Source organism: Drosophila miranda, chromosome 4 (genome assembly GCF_003369915.1).
Source record: "Drosophila miranda strain MSH22 chromosome 4, D.miranda_PacBio2.1, whole genome shotgun sequence".
Classification (NCBI taxonomy): domain Eukaryota; kingdom Metazoa; phylum Arthropoda; class Insecta; order Diptera; family Drosophilidae; genus Drosophila; species Drosophila miranda.
Window position 1 is genome coordinate 4,917,886 of NC_046677.1, and position 17,152 is coordinate 4,935,037.

Here is a 17,152-nt window from a genome sequence, read left to right on the forward strand (position 1 = left end):
TTTTTTTTTTTAAATTAATTTAAGTACAATTGTAGATTTTTTTTTTCCTTCTATCACAAAGAAAATGGTATGAAATTTTCCGTGAATTAAATCCCTGTTAGTTTTTCAGTTTATCTCTCGGATTTAACAACGTTTTTTTTTCAGTTTTCGATGTTACAATAAAAAGATTTCCTTTTCAGCGATGATATGAAGACGATGCTGCGATGCTAAAAAATTTAAGGAGGTGTAGATTTAGCTGCTTCCGCTCTCTCTCTCTCTCTCTCTCCTTCTTTCGCTCTCATAGATTGACGACCGGAGTGAGAGACCGGACAGACGTTGTGTTGGCCCGCTGTTGCTGCTGCTGCTGCCGCTATATATCCTATATCCAGCCGATCTTCTGATCCGCTGATATGATCCACACACACAAGTTATCGACGCGTCGACACTTCTGAAGAGACAGACCGGTGACCGGTGTTCACTCAGGCTATCACCGCCTTGCTTGAGGTTTGATTACCTACAAACGAAAGAATGAAAAAGAATTCTTTAGTAAGCATCAAATACAGCAAAAGCTGGTCCCCAGAAAAATCTGGTTTAAATCGCCCAAAGCTGCACCCTTACTGGTTGGAGCAATACTCTCGTATTATTCCCATTAATTGAAGACGAAAAAGCAATTTAGTTCAATTACACGCAATGGAATAATTGAGGAGCGACTCTGTAGAGACTCTATACTCTTGCAAAATATCTCTGGAACACGCGCGCTCTGCCATTCTTCCTCCATTATCCATTCTGTTCAGTTCTTACAGGCGGGAGGCGGTGGCAGCGGCATTGGCAGTGGCAGCGGCAAGAGCAATAAATTGGCTATAAAGGTCAACCGCACTTAATTCCCTGTTAAAGCCAGTTGACCTTAGTCTTTCCAAAGAACCACCCACCCACGGCACACGCACTGCCCGAAGGCTACTCTGTTCCTTGAGCCAATTAATTTTCCATCAGAAGTGGAAATTTCTGGATCATGGGCTCTATAGGAAACTTAAACTTACTTTTTATTTGTGCTGTGCCTGGCAGTATTCTGCACTGTCTAGATGAAACTCCATAGATGTGGGAACAGGTCTAACCAACTGCAAAGGCAAAAGATGATGGAATGTTTATATTAAAATTGTGTTTAAGGAGATATCTAAGGGTACTGAAGATAGTTATATATAGGCTTTCAATGAAGGAATACTTAAGGTACTGCTTAGGTTTTAATGAAGGTCTGACCTTAAAACCAATCGGTTTTACATCCTCAAAATGGGTTCGGCTACTCGCAAGAGACTGATATTCGTATCATAGGAAATAATATAGTATTTCAAAGCTTAATCAGCTATGGGTGATCGATCAGGCTTTTTTCTCAATTTAATTATAGACCATTTTTGCGAAAGAAAGGAAACTTCAAGTCTAGTACAATTCCCGCTCAGAAAATGCAATCTAGTAGATATTTAATACCACCATAAATAATCTCCAAACCATAATATTTATCATAGCCCATGAGGAAAAAAACAGCTATCATATTCTAAAAGTTTTATAAATAGTCCGTTCCGTGTCAATTTCTTTTAAGGAATATAATATTCCCGGTGTATACTTTCTTCATATTTCTGTGAATTTTAATAAGTAGGTCGTTGGCTGTCGTAAAAGAAAATCTTTTTGAACAAATATATTCCCTAAAAGCGAACCGAGACAAAGCCAAAGTCAACGAAAATGTCGTGTCCGTTCCACAAAAGATTTACATTATTTAAATGTGTTTTTGTTCTTGAAAAACATATGTATAAAAATGGTCCACAAAAATGAAGACCGAACACTGTGCCTGTATGAGTGGATGGATATATATAAAACATTTGATAATTCTTCGAGCAAATATTGAACTTTTTTTATAGGTGGGATGTCTGGCTGCTAGCCGTTTTGTTTATTTTGGTATTAGACAAACAATTCCATTGAATTTTTTGGCCTCAAGCAAGAATTGTTACCAGGGAAAATACTTGCGAATGGAAACCATTATAGATTACTTATCGAATCGGTTCTTAGACGCGTGGAACTAATTAACACATTTCTTTTAGCCAGCCAGCCAGCAACAGCACCTTTCGATTGTTGATACAATTGCAAACCAAAAACCAAAAAACTACTTTCACTTGTTAGCATATGACTATACACCTCAGATACACCTCATGACACGATAAACAACAGACAGAAACAGATTGGAAGACTTTTGTTGATGGTGCCATTTATTTTGGCATCCTCTCTTGCCTGCCTGCCTGCCTGCTTGATTCCTTCTTACTTTCGTGACTTATGCAATGAGCGAACCGAGAGTATTTTTTGTGTTTTTGCGTCTTGGCGAAAATGAAAAAATCACACAGACTACGTCCGTACATATATTTGTATATGATTATATATAGGTACTGCCCGATTGTTGAAGGGGGGGGCTGGCTTATGACGACACTTCAGAAATTAGTTGCGATTTTACCGTAGATCGCCAGAGATGCGGCGCGATAGTATCTCGATTAGATATCGACAGGTGTCAATTCTGAGTCGCTGATCGATTACCACACTGAGCAGATTACAGTTAAAGCTGCGCGATATGCACTGTTTCATTGCTATCGACTGAGTGAAGGGCGCCAATCGCCGACGCGGCCTGTACTTCCAGAATCGCTCTCTCTCTGGGCTAGTGGAGACTTACTCTAAGCACTTCTTAAACGAGACACTGCAGCTGTTTGATATTACCTTTAATCGCCCGTAATGCGGCGTGAGAGGATCTCGATTAGATATCGACAGGTGTCAATTCTAAGACGTTGATCGATTGCAACACTGAGGAGCAGACTTCTGAAGCTCCACGATGAGCACTGTTTCATGTTTTTCTGTCGAATGCTGCGAGAGGGAGCTTCCACACGTCGACAGGCCGCCCAAAAGCGGGTCCGTGTCCGGGTTCGGCCAAGTGGAGACTTACTTTCAGCAAGAGAGCACAAAACATACACCAGGAGAGAGCAGTGGAGAGCGAGTGAAACGTTACGACTGTCAGTTGTTCAATGACGCACATTTCTACACTCAATTGACGCGAAGAGAGCAAGCTCTCGCTCTCTCCAAGCACCTACTTCGTCCCCCTACCGTTCGCTCTCACTCTAGAGGCGCCTACCGCTCTGCTGCCGTTCTGCAGCTCCCTCCCCTTGCCCAGGGGGCCATGCGAATATACAGATTTTACAGTCTGGTGAATATTTAAAGCGCTTTAAAGGCGGCTGTCGAATAAATACATATCTACTGCGGAAAGCACACATACAAAATGGTCTTATGACATATAGCCCACCCTTGAAACCCCTCTATCCCCCTCCCCCTGTAAACACTTTCATTTATTGCCAATTTAATTGTTTCATTATCGCTTTCGACGGCTGTAAATGGATAAATATACTCGTATAAAACAGGAAAAAGTAATGTGGAAACTGTGGAACGCACTGGCAGGCGCGTGGGAATTATGTTAAAAGTTTTTTGGGGCGTGCACCAGGGAAATACATAGCCTTGAAAATGCCAAGTTTTTTGAAGAACCCTTTTTATTATGATGTGTGGGAGTTGGGGATTGGATATATAATTAATACAACCTACTAGCGCCTAATCTACAGCCTAGTTCCCAATGCCTAAGGTCAAGGTTGGGAAACTGATGGCCTTTTAAAGGCGAATTTTTATGCCCAAACACAGGCCAGACTCTGATTATCCCACCTGTACTCCCATCACCATTTAATAGCACACACCACAGGGGCTTTCAAGCGCTTCTCAGTGGAAGAGTGGCCTGCTGTGCCATCGAGTGGGGTCTCTGCACCAGATTAAAGCTTCCTGCCTTCGGAAGGACGTTGTACAAAATATTATAATTAAAAGCCACATAAAAGAAAGTTATATTTTATCAATATAACTTTGGGCCTGAAGGCCAGGGCGTTTATTTAAGGGCCGTAAACAAAGTCATAATGAGGTTTAATCAAGGCTAAGGCTGTGGCTTACACGCGTAAACGTGTAACCTAATATGGAAATGGTCTTAAGGTTCGTAGCACTGAAACCTGTTAGACCCTCCATAGAGATCTGGGCAAATGCCAATGACGTCAGTGGAACCACAAATAACGTTTCTATTACTATAGAAATTAGCTACACTTGAGTGCACATTCCCTCACTCAGACATAAACAGAAAGCATATTGCTCCACAGTATATATGGACCCTATATGTACATATAATCATTGAAAAGTTGCGAAACTATTCATTTACTGAAACTTTAAATAGAGGTTTACCGATGGCCATGTAATCCTATCTAATCATCAGTCATTATCTATTAGGTATCTATCTATTACAAAATTTGCAACTGAATTTAATATAAAAAGCTGTGAACAGTGCAAATTAATTCGAGAGTTTATATCTTTATTAAGGATTAGTCCTCATTTCGCGATATGGTGAGGCGCAACCAACTTAACTGCGTACAAAAAACAGGTGGCAGCAGCAAAATCAGCTGTTCAGTTGGTTAAAGCCAGAACAGTCAGAAAAACTAACTTTAAAAACAACAAAGAGGTGGAAAATAAAACGTTTGAAGTACTTCCGAACAAATGGAGCTTCTTGAAGGAAAAACCTCTTAAGAAAGTAAGTGTTATCCCCATCTGGCAGCGCATTTCGTGAAATCAATCGTATAATCATGGCAATCATCATTCAAAAGCAACATCATAAGGGTTGCTGTACAACATTGGAATTTCTTATTGCAAATTCCATTGCAGAACTCAAGAAACTATTTGGACAAGACCCCTTTTCCCCCATATATTTGACATTTATTAAAAGTTTTAAATACAGTTTTTTTTGCACTTTGGCTAACAGCTGTCTTTGTGGCCAGGGATAAAAGTTTATTGGACTCTCCGCACAGGCAACAGTCAATGGCATTTCGAAAGACAAAGAACTTCCCGAACAGGAACCCAAAAAACGTCTTCACAAAAAAAAAATGTGAAGAGGGATACAAACCATAAAAAAAAGGGAATTGAATTTCGGGGTCTGTGTCTCTCCGTCTCGGGTCTCCCGTCTGGTATCTGGGGTTCAAAGTACTGCAAAATTCTGTCTATCTTTTTTTTTTGTATATGTACGTGCAACAGCTTTCGCTTTCAATTTTTCCCAGACTCAACACAATACCTCCTCCCTGGAATTGCAGCCGGACACATCTATATCATGTCTATTGACGTGGTTTATTCATAAACAAATCGGAAAGTATGAAAGTGCGCGCAAGTAATTTGATGTCCCAAAACCAGAGGCTGAACCAAAGTCTAGACACTAGAGAAGAGGTGTCGATTAGCGCGGGAGAGACAGACGCACCCGGACAGCCGCCCAGACATTATATAAACAGAGAGTGAGAGATATGGAAATGCCTGGGAAATGTCTATTGTTATTACGAGTGCATTAGTGTGCAATTCAATTCGATGGGAACAGATGTTCTCTAAGAGTCAAACGATGTTTAAGGCTGGGGCTTTCTCCACTTATTGCACAACCTTTAAAAATCCCTTAAATATTCTTTCTATATTTAAAGAACATTTTAAGTAAGATCTATTCATAGTCAAGGCTTTCCATCTATTAATATTCTCCTATTTGTGTATCTTCTTTGAATTATTTCCCCCACAAAACATTAACCTTAAGGTTTAATTTTACCTCCAGCCACAGCTTTAAGAGCAGCCACCATTAAGCTGTCTATCGGCATAGTCAAGGCTTCTCTCTGTTTCAGCCAACTTAATCAAACAGAAGACACGTTAAGAACACAGACAGAAATTCAGGGCAGAGTGAAGGAAAACAAACAGAACCCGAAAGCAAGAAAAAGCCGAAACGAGCCGCAAATGGGGCCTCTGTTGGGAATTATTGATTTTCTGCGACAAATTGCAAAGGGAGGGGTAGCGCTGTTCCTCTCTTTGGGGGAAACCTATTTCGCCATAATGGAAATTTGAATTTCTAAAGGAAACTCTTGCATCAATTGGGAGGGGGACAGCAGCAGAAGCAGGCGCTGGTAGGATCTAGAGAGTTTCCGAGTGGAAAAATCGGAGGAAACCTAACAATCTGTCAGTTGCCAAGTGGCCCGTCCGTTCGTAATAATTTGTATGACGCGTGTTCTGCTGTTGCTACTGACGGCTTCTTATGCGTCATTCCGTCCAGAGCCTTTATCGCTTTGACGTACTTCCAAGGCTCAGTTCTGTTCGGTTGGGTTGGAGTGTTGCCCTCCCCATAGCGATAGGGATTGCAAGTGTGGGCTGAGAGACAGCTGCCCTCCGTTCTGATGTTTGTCTTAATGATAAATAATCAACTTGTTATTGCAATTATCGGAATGCATGTCCTCTGTCACTTGGCTGCCTCTGCCTCACAAATTGCATGTCTTTCAAGGTTAGCTCTTGTCGAAAAATCACATTGTTGCAATTTCTTTCAATTATACCTGGTACTCAGAAGGGTTCCAGAGGGTATATTGTGTTTGTGGGGAGGTATGTGATAGAAAAAAGGAGAAGGAAGAGATGCTGACTCGTTTATCCCTGACTTCACTATAGAAAATGTTCCCATAAGCGAAAGGACTCATTATAGTGAATTTATATCAAGCTGTGGCATTAGTGGCAAAAGTATTATCTACCTAAATAAATAGTATAAATTATTACAATGACATTTTTGAATCGAAATATTGCCTCATTAAAAAGTTTATTCTTTGGCTAAATAAATCCTATGGATTAGTACAGGGTATCCCACAATCAACTACTGTGGAAATCCTCGACTTCTTCCTTCTTTTTACTCTCTCCTCCTGCTTCTTTTTGCCTTCTTCCACGTGCCTTTTATTGTGCTTTTTGCCTTTAAGCGCAAGGGCAAGCCAAAACTATTGCGGGAACAACAAAAGCAAAAACCACACACACACACACACACACACACACACACAGAATATTTATTGTACTATATATAGAAACCAGAAACTGTTGTTGCTTATCGCGCGGGGGCGGGCTGTAATGGGGCATGGGGCGCGGTCGGTGGAAACATCTTCCCCCATTCCCAACCATTTTCTATTCATTCTCGACCCCCCACTGACGTTTGTGAATTGTATTGCATGTTTTTGTCGTTCTGTCGTTTGGTTTTCCATCTATTTATAGCAATGACATGTGGAAATGGTGAAATTTTCTGCACATAAGCCACCGAAACGTGACAACAGTAAACAAATGCAGTAGGAGGGTGTGAAAGGGAGAATGCGTCTTGCCGGAGATAACTGGGGCCTCAATTAGCAGGTGATTATGAATATAACGGGCACTTCTACAGTGAAACGAGGCAATCCCAGAGTTTGGGGAACCAAGATTTAACGTGTGGATTATGTCGATGCCAAGAAATGTTCGGTTTTGGGCACATGAAAAGATTCATTTGATCAAATAATAATAATAATAAATAATAAAAATAATTTATTTCATCAACCGAAAAACAAATGGCCAACAAATGATTCATTTTAATGATCATAAAAGCCTTTTCATAAGTCATTCCACATTCAATTGATCTCCCTGCGCGAGTATGCGTGTACTATGTAGTATTCACGAATTATGCGAATGTGCATGAGAGAATATGGAACGTTCAAAAACTGGCATAAAGCAGACGAACCCAGAAAAAACGGCAATCGCAAGGCAGCCAAAAGAAAGAGTGAGTGGAAAATAATATGGAGGGGGGGAATCGGATCCACTGTGTGCACACACACATGCATGGGTACATACATACACTGCCTTATCTCTATCTATCTTTGCATACCCTTGGATAGGAACGGACTATATCAATGTTGTTCAAAAGTTTGTCATCCACCGAAGAGCGAGCAAATGCATGCAATTGGGTGTGTGTGTGTGTGTGTGAGATAAGAGTGCGCCTTAACATTCTGTTAAAGGCACTGCTATTGAGGTACATTTTTAAGCGCTCTGTTAAGTAATGCATTTCTGTCTTCCTATTTGCGGTAAAGGGGTATGTTATAGTCGATAAATCATACTTAATGGTTTCATACGGTTTTCATACCCTTCCTCAGAGTATATTCATATTTCCCAGGTGTCTGCATTGAGTAAAAATTAAGAATTTTCTACAATAAAAAGTAAACGAATTGTGGCCTATGTTTTTTCATAGATTATACAAATCGTATAAAAATCAGACTACTATATCATATATCTAGGGTATGCAACACTTCGACTTCGGAAACATTTTCTTGTTCCTAATTTTCGGCTGTGTACCGTGGGGGGAGGGTTGGGGACGGGGCACATTATATACGATACATTTCGTTCGTCCCAACATTTCTCCCATGTTTGACATGATTTCATTTTTGTGTGTTCCTTTTTCTTTATCAAGAATAAATAATAAGAGAAAATCAACAACTAAATTGTATAAAATACACACAGATTTCATTTGTATGGGTAGAAAATATCATTGAACTTTTTCAAGGACAGAACCAGAAAGAACAGGGAGAATCAAACCAGAACGGAAGCCAACAAGAGAACAGAATAAAGAGAAATCAACATTTTGTGTGGTGGGATTTTTTAAAAAGCGATTTTAACTGTTTTTTGTACTTGTTTTTCAATTGAAATTCTGGTTCCACGCCTTCTCCCTTTTCAATGGGAAGTCGATTACCATTGACGCAAATGAATGGGGAAGTAGGTTCGGTCCGGTGCGGTACCCTGATATGATATATCTATACGACGAATCGCGTCAAATCGATTAGCAACCGAGCATTATTGCGATAAATACAATGACAGAATGCGACAAAAATGTGAGATAAAAGCGAAAAGGCACTTGCAAAATCAAATACGATTACTCCTACCCACCAATCTCTGTTGAATAACCGATGATAAAAAAGAATTAAACTCTTTCGACTGGAATAAAATGTAGACTGATTTGGTTTGCGGGCTGAAAGCGTATCTCCGGCTGACTTGTTGGCTCTCTTCATTTTGAGATATGATAAATCTATTTGAAAAAGTCTTCCCAAAGATTAGATAGATATTTTCGTACGTGCCCGAATGACGTAGGCAGGCATTGAAAGTTGCCAAAAACAAGAAAGTTAATCAAAATCAAAATCAAAAGGAGTGTCTTCGTGCAAAAGTAGATCTGGGGCAGGTCTGTCCTACTTCCTACTACTTTTGCTGCTGAAACTGGGTCAACTCTTACTGCTGTCCTACATTTGACTGTGAAATGCGGAAATTCCTGAGCTCCCGGGTCAATGAAAGTAAAAGGAGTTTCATTAATAAATAAATTTAAGCCACAATTTGAAATACTGAAGTATTTCTGATTTTGCACAGCACGCACGCACACTAACACAGCACACAACAGTGCACTCATACACTCGAATGGCTTTAGGTGGGAAAAAATCACTAAATTTGACATTATTACTGCACAAAACCCCAATAAAAATGTAATTTCCTTTCCAACATTAATTCACACACAATAATTCTCATAAATTATGTGATAAATGCTGTATTTTTGGCCATAAATAACCAGAAATTAACAAAAGCCCACACACGTGCAAATTCGCATAAGCAGCGATATACATACATGCATACATATACACTGCTGCCTTGAGCATGTGTATGCGTATGCCTTCAGGCTTATCGTTTTGTATATTCTCTTTTTAAAATTATAAAAATATATTTTGATGGTTTCTATTTTACACCCACACACGCACCCACATGCATATACACTTACCACAATTGCCATACACATTTGAGTATAACTTTTGGAGCTTTTTCGTTGCTTTTTTGGGTGCACGAGAAAATTGAATTCACGCACACTCACACAGCACAATACACGGGCGTACACACTCAGGCAGAGACTATTCTCACAGACACACGAATTCCACGAATGCAATTGGCTTCTGTGTCTAGGCAGAATCCCAGCTTTTATTGTATTTTAAAACTTTACAACTCAGTTTATAAGTGTTTTATATTTAATGTAATTGGCAATTGATTGCTGTTGGGCGACATTAACACAGTATTCAGCTACTGCCGTGGTCAAAAAGGGCTTAACCTCAAATTTCTTTGGTGGCACACAGACGTACACACACACACACTCACGCACAGATGGGCGAGACACAGCGCGAGGCGAATATCAATTGGAACAACAGACGTTGTTGGTGTGAAATCACTGAAGGCTAAAACGACCACCTTTGATTTTCTGGCTAAGTCAAGCACTTGGTATTATACAATTAATATGGATTTCGTAGGATTTTTAATTGAAGACTAACTAGAGTTGCTGTTGCTGATAGCGGCTATCGACTTATCGATAAAATATTCCGTCCGACCCTCAGAAATATACCAAAATATACCGTCTGATTTGAAAAATATACCGTAAATATACTGACAAATTCAAGTTCCTTCTTTAAAAATGAAATTTAATAACTTGATGAAATTGATGAAAATATTATTATATACTGATATACTTAATTTCGGCGTCAAATTATACAGAAATACCGTAAATGGTCACCCAGAATCGATAGTACGTCCTATCGGTTGCATTTTATTCACAGTCGATAGCTGGAATATGGGTATTCCAAAAACTGACCAAACTGTTGTAGATTTATTCATATATCATTCATATTGTTAAAAAGTGATCAGGACTGGGCCGTATATGGCCATCAATTTCAATATGGCGCGCAAATGTCGATGGTATCAATAGCCGCTTGGTGGGTGATTTATAGTGCTTAAGGAGTGCTTAAAAGTAGTTTATCTTGTAGAAAAAGTTAGTACTTAAAATTAGCATATCCTGCAGAAAATTCATCTATCAATTTAATAAAATTATGTCTTGAGGTATGGAAGTCCGCGGTTACCCTGGCGGAAATGGATGTTATAGAACTGAGAAAATATCTGTCATCCCAGACATTAATTAATGTAGAAACTAGTCTGTCTCTGTTTTAAACGATATTTGGCTATTAGTGCTCTCTTGCAGAGACCAAGAACTGGTCCTGGGATCAGGATTTATATACAAGAAACGAATCGAATGCATGAATTGGCCAAAAAAGTGCAATTTAAGACAAGGTCTTTATTAATTACGTTTGAAAGCAGCTTGGAAAACAGTATCTCTATATAATATGAACGAAATAGGGTATACAAATGCCCATACTCTGGTTGACAAGAAATGAGTCTGGAAATACCAGCAACATTAACATCACAAGACTGCGACTGATTTTTTTGTTGAACATTGTAGTTGAAACCGTGTTTTTGTCAAAATAAAAACATGCAAGTACTTAAAAGTAGTTAATCTTGAACAAAATTGATTCATCAATCATATAAAATTATCTGGGCAAAGCTGAGAGATCTATATAGCTGGGAATATTCGACGGAAGATCAAAAACGAGTATTTATTGGTGAATAACCGGTTGACAACAATGATTCCCGGCAACACTAATTTTCATACCCAGGGAAAAGGATTTTATAGAGTTGAGAAAATGTTTGCCATCCCAGGCTCCGTATCAGGATCGGATCGAGATAAATATATACAAGATACTAATAATATACATCAATATGTCTAAAACATATCGACTTGAGAAAAGGTTTTGAAAATTACGTTTTATCTTCATATAAAATTAACGAAATAGGGTATACAAAGGTTATGCGGGCATTATGTCTTAAAATACCAGCAATATGGCGACTGTTTTTTTTGTTGAACTATTTTGTTTAAACCTTGTTTCAGTCAAAATGCAATAAGAGCAAGTATTTAGAATAAGCCAGTTAAGTAGAAAAATTATGCATGAATCGTATAAAATTATGTAGGCATGGCTAAATTTGCTATATAGCTGAGAATATTCCACGGAAAATTAAAAACGAGGAATATGTAAAATGGAACTTGAATTCCTCAGTATACTTACGGTATATTTTTTAAATGAGACGGTATGTTTCTGTATATTTCTGAGGGTCGGCCGGTAGTCCGCGGTCACACTGTCCATTGTTCAAGACGCAAAAATTTCGACGAATTAAAAATATAAAAATATTCACAAAACTGCTTAGAGGGAATGTCCAAACGCAAAGCCGAGGATACAAACATCGAAATGGCATCAGGTCAAGAGAAAATCAGCCCTAAGGTACGAATAAAAATACACTTTTTGCAAACAAAAGATTTGGGGCTTTATTTTTTTCGGGTTTTTTGTAGAACAATTTTAACATTGGCCTGGCAGAGCCACTGAAAGATTATCAGAAGCTGATCGAAACGAAGGTGCAAGTTGATGAAATTGTCGACGATGAAGTCATCAAGAATAATTTCGAAGGTATAGCAGCGGCGGCGCGTGGCGTCATTTGGCAGCTGCTATTTACCGGAACGGATGGCGACGGCGGCGTCACCTCTGAGTCACAGCAGAAGGCTTCCGAACTGCTAGAGGAATACAAAGGCGATGCCACATTCTATGATCCATGGGAGTATAACAAATGGATTATCACGCTGCGGGACGAAGTGCTGAAGAAGGAACTCCTCGACTTTTGGCGAAACACAATCGTAAAGAAGCAGCTTGGACCGTGCTGGTCGCGCGACTGTGATCTGTTTGACAGTGACGATACGCCTCCAGTGGAGTTTTACGCCCACGCTGGATGCACGGCTCCGTTTGCGGCCAGCCTCAAGGTGCGAGCAGCCAACAATGAGCTGAGGGCATCAGAAGCCTCCGATGCAGAGTCGTCCAGGGAGGCACCCGAGGGGGAGGAGAGATCTGCAGAGCGCAGTGCCGACGATGAGGCAGCCTTCACGGGTGTATTCGATGCTGTTATAACCCGGGATCAGCCTCTCAGCGAATACCGCGACCTCATGACGCGCTTTGTGCTGACCGATGTCATTGTACCCGATGAAATTCAGCAGGCCAGTGTCAAGAAGATCGCCAAGGCCGCCCAGGATGTCATCTGGCAGATTCTGTTCGAGGGCCAGCCCTCGCAAGAGGATCAAGACAAGGCGGCCGATCTGCTGCAGGAGTATAAAACCGATTCCGGCTTCTATGGCCCCTGGGACTACAACGAGTGGATTGTTAAGCTGCGCGATGAGGTCCTGGCCAAAGAGCTGCTCGACTTTTGGCGGGAGAAGATCGTCAAGCTGGAGCTGGGTCCCTGCTGGTCCCGCGACTCGGATTTCTTTGAAAACGATGATGATGTACCCTTGGAGTTCTACAACAAGGCTGGCTGCAAGGCGCCCTTCAATCCACCAGCCGATACCTAGATGGACAGGAGCTCCTCCATTGAAGCCGCCACCACGTCGTTGCCTGCAGCTTTTCTTACATTTTGTCTTATGGTTTCGTTAGTCTGTGGCGCACAAATAATTTTGGCAACTCATTCTCTTGGTCTGTAAATTAAATTAAACACATTTGAACATTTAAGAGATTTATTATGAGATGCGTTGCGCGTTGAAAATCTCATTTAAATGTGAAAATAAGTTTAAAGTCGTATGCAAAAAGTGTTTCGAAAATTCCTCGAATATAAAAAGTGTCCTTCATATTAATTTAAAAAAGAGTTTTTACATTGAAATTATAATGTTTTTGTATTTCATCTATTAATTAATGATGCAATTAAAAGATGTTTTATATTTATAAAAGAAAATATTTTCTTTACTCGCTTTGAAACCAAATCGAAAGTCTCTTGGAGCGTGCAGGGGGATATGGAAAAACCCACAAGATAATTAAGTCAATTAATTTCCATTGTCATTGTAAGACTGTTTTATTTGCATCGAGGGTACTGATAAGGCAAGAGCCTCCCCTCCGATCTTTTATTTGTTGTCAATAGCAAAAGGTGCTCGCAGAGCTCTCAGGTTCTGTGAAGGTTATCAGGTTCTATGAGCTGTGATTCATGTGATGTGAAATGCCAGCTTTTGCTATCAGTAGGAGACTGGCTTTGGCCCAGGGGATCGCTGGATTTTCCTACTATATGAACAAGCATAGTATAGGAACATCTGTAATCGCAAGTCTGTGAAAGTGATTTAGATTTGCGAGAATACTTATTTATTTGAAATAATTGGTATTAATGACAGAAGACTTTTGTACTATTTGTTATAGTTTTTTATTTATCAAGTTCGGTTTTTTTTGGATTTATTTAATTTAACTTTAAAATTCTTTTATTGCTTCAGTATAAACCCATTTTTATTATTTTTGTTCTTTATTATTTTTTGTTATTATTTATTGTATTTTGAATTCAAGCAAATATTTTTAAAATCAAATTTTCTAGATTTTGTTTAAAATTATATATATAATTTATTTTATATATATTTTTTATAGAACTTTCGTAAATCTACAAATTTGTATTATTATATTAAAAAAATCACACATTTGTGTTATAACAATTCATTTTTTTTACCCAAGTTTTTTGTTTAATTTCAAAAATAACTTTCTTAATTTATTAGTAAAAAACTATATATAATTTTTAATTCTATTTATATTTTAAATATTAGTAATAGATTTTGAATTAATTTTTTAATATTTTTAATAATAATTTGAATATTTAAATATGATTTTTCTAAAGATCCAAAATTATAGACATTAAGGATCTTAATTAAAGTATTAAAGCTATAATCTTATTAAAGTAATATTGTTTTCTCGTTCTATTTTATAGACACTTCCATAATGCCCATTTCAGATTTTTGTGCTTTTATTTCAGCAATCATTTAAATCTTTGTGCAATATTTTTTTAAAATCCCCAAAGCGTTGAAATCTTTTTTTTTTATGGATAGAAATATAAGTAGATCCCTTCTGCTTATTTCGGTTTTTTTTTTGTATTCGCTTAAGCAATTATTTTAAACTTTTTCCAATTTTTTTTAAAATCCCTTAGGCTTTAAAATTTGTTGTTAAGTTTTGTTTTGAAATCCCTTTCTGAAATTTATATAAGTTTTAAGAACCCGAAACTCAATTGTTTGAATAGTTTTTCTTAATTTCCTTCAAGGCTTAAAATATATTGGATTTGGGATTTGGGGAAACATTTGATTTACAAATTTAATTTATTAAAACTAAAATTACACACGAAATACATATATATATTCTGCAACTAAACTTTAAAATGCCGAACACAAACAATAAACTAAATCAATTCGAAATTTTCACTTTCACTGACTAGAGAACATTTCTTTTCTTTTTTTTTGGTTGGTGTGGGGTTTTTCTATGTATAAAACTCTCAGCTAGAAATCGAAATACGAATAAACATTAAATCTTAAAAGGAAAAACTTAACATTTGAACAAAAATCAACGAAACGAAACTATAAATTTGCGTCCTTTCAATCCTAGCGATTAATTTAGCTTTAGAATAATTTTTATGGAGAGGTGGATGAGGATGGGCGCCGCTTACTCGGCGTAAAGCAAGCGGGAACGAAATTTGCGCAGGGTACGGGATCCGGTACTGCCGCCGCCGCCAATGCCACTGTCACCGCCGTCGCCATCGCCGCACTGCCACGACTTGGTCTTGGCCCGAAAGTGTCGGAATTCCTCGTTGTAGGCGGGCGCCAGCATGGGCACATAGCCGCGGGGTTCGCAGAGATTCGCATGGAGATTGAAGAACTCCTTGTAGCCGTTGTGCAGCAGATACAGCTCCGGATAGTCCAGGGCCGGATAGTTGTGCGTGTGCTGGCTGCGATCGTTGCTGCGCAGGAAGCGCAACAGCTGCGGTCCACGCTCCGACGAGAACTCACAGTGAAAGATGTAGATGTAGCGCTGTCCTGGCACAGGCTTCAATGCGGCAGCCGGAAAGGCCTCCTTGATGAGGGCCCGAGTGTACAGATTCTGGGCACCGCGTATGTGCCCGCCCTCGTACTCGTACGGATAGCGACAGTCGATGATCTGGTAGCAGTCGTTCCCCATCTGCTCGCCGAAATCCCCATTGATCAGGCGCGCCAGGGTATCACACGAAATGGTCTTCAAGTCCCGATGACGGGTACCAGCGATCAGGCAGGGCAGGGCACATGGTTTGCTCAGATCCCCAATCAATTCGGGCTCGTCGCCCAGGGCTGTGAGAATGTCGGCATCGTTCATGGACACGGACTTGCGCAGCAGCATGCGGGTGGCGGTGGGCGACGTCTTGTGGCTAAGCACAGACACGCTGCTACCATTGGAGTCCTCTTCCGCTGGGTCACTGGGCAGCATGCTCAGGCAGCGACGTGCCGAGCGGGCCTTTGGCTCGCTGCTGCTCTCCGAGATGTGGTCCGTCTTCAGCTGGCCAGTAATCAGTTGCTCCAGATCGTCGGGCAAACCCACAGGCAAATCATGGTCAACAGCATCTCTCTGGTCTAATTCGAACATGTGCAGGTACTCGTCGTCCAGGGAGTTGCCCGAATCGCAGCTAGAGGCTATGCTATTGATGCTATTGAAGGTTCGTAGGGTGTTGGTGGACTTGGGTGTGCCACCGGCGCACTCATTCAGACGGGCGCCGCGCATATTGTACGACAGCTCGGTGATGGGCGACAGTGCGGTGGCCGAATTGGCGGGAATGTGCCGCTTGAGCATGCGCTGCAGTGGCGTCTCCAGCAGCCCCTTGCGACGTTTCGCCATATTATTGGTCGCAATATTCTCCTGATTCTCCAAATCGAAGCTAAAACCATCATCTTGTTCCTCATCGTCGAGCATCAGCCGCTTGCAGGCCATAATTCACAGACAGCTGCTGTGAGAATTCTGCGATTAACCGATCAGCTGGCGATCTGCACTTTCACTTGATCAATACGCTGATTTTCCTAATTTTTCTTTGGATTATTTTAAATGCGTGAAGAGCGTGCTTTGGGTGCGATTCTTTTGCCTTCCTTTTAGTCTGTCTTTTCCTTTTCGCTTTTCGCGGCAAAACCTTTTGGCGCCTTTCACCGATTCCCCATCCCTTTCTAGTTCGAGTCACCGGCATAATATCAGGTTGGTAAACATTGCAGAATTATAGAGATGAGCTCTAGCCGATAAGCAGTGTGGTGAATTCACGCTATTTAAATTTGAATTTAAAATTATGGGGGATTTATACTTGAATTTTTCAACAATATTTTAGAATATGAAAATTGAGTGAATATACTTAGGTGAAAGATTTGCTAAGACTAAAAAATGTTCGTTTAAACTGTGCCAGTGACTACTATTATCTATCCAGCCGATAAAAGATCACTCTGGGTTTTTTTTTTACAATTTGATTGCATTTTATTCGTGATTTCAATAAGAAATATTTATTCAGGGATATTCAGGGAATATTTATTGCGGGTTTT

General features: G+C 39.8%; 4 protein-coding genes across 4 annotated transcripts; 1 reads left to right on the forward strand and 3 right to left on the reverse strand.

Moving 5' to 3' along the window:
• Positions 1-2,615, reverse strand: LOC117188870. The gene is made up of 3 exons (XM_033393391.1): positions 2,471-2,615; positions 1,017-1,094; positions 1-493 (listed from the first exon to the last, which is right to left on the reverse strand). Exons 1-2 carry the CDS (start codon positions 2,596-2,598, stop codon positions 1,055-1,057), a joined length of 168 nt encoding a protein of 55 aa, XP_033249282.1. The 5' UTR covers positions 2,599-2,615; the 3' UTR covers positions 1-493; positions 1,017-1,054.
• LOC117188871 lies at positions 1,023-2,927 on the reverse strand. Its single transcript, XM_033393392.1, has 2 exons — positions 2,728-2,927; positions 1,023-1,094 (listed from the first exon to the last, which is right to left on the reverse strand). The coding sequence occupies exon 1, from the start codon at positions 2,853-2,855 to the stop codon at positions 2,730-2,732; it is 126 nt and encodes a 41-aa protein (XP_033249283.1). The 5' UTR covers positions 2,856-2,927; the 3' UTR covers positions 1,023-1,094; positions 2,728-2,729.
• Positions 2,928-11,884: 8,957 nt separating this feature from the next.
• Positions 11,885-13,490, forward strand: LOC108163779. Its single transcript, XM_017299258.2, has 2 exons — positions 11,885-12,053; positions 12,122-13,490. The coding sequence occupies exons 1-2, from the start codon at positions 11,985-11,987 to the stop codon at positions 13,163-13,165; spliced, it is 1,113 nt and encodes a 370-aa protein (XP_017154747.1). The 5' UTR covers positions 11,885-11,984; the 3' UTR covers positions 13,166-13,490.
• A 1,347-nt stretch (positions 13,491-14,837) lies between these two features.
• Positions 14,838-16,951, reverse strand: LOC108164037 (cdc25-like protein phosphatase twine). The gene has a single exon (XM_017299614.2). It carries the CDS (start codon positions 16,560-16,562, stop codon positions 15,270-15,272), a length of 1,293 nt encoding a protein of 430 aa, XP_017155103.1. The 5' UTR covers positions 16,563-16,951; the 3' UTR covers positions 14,838-15,269.
• Positions 16,952-17,152: the final 201 nt, after the last annotated feature.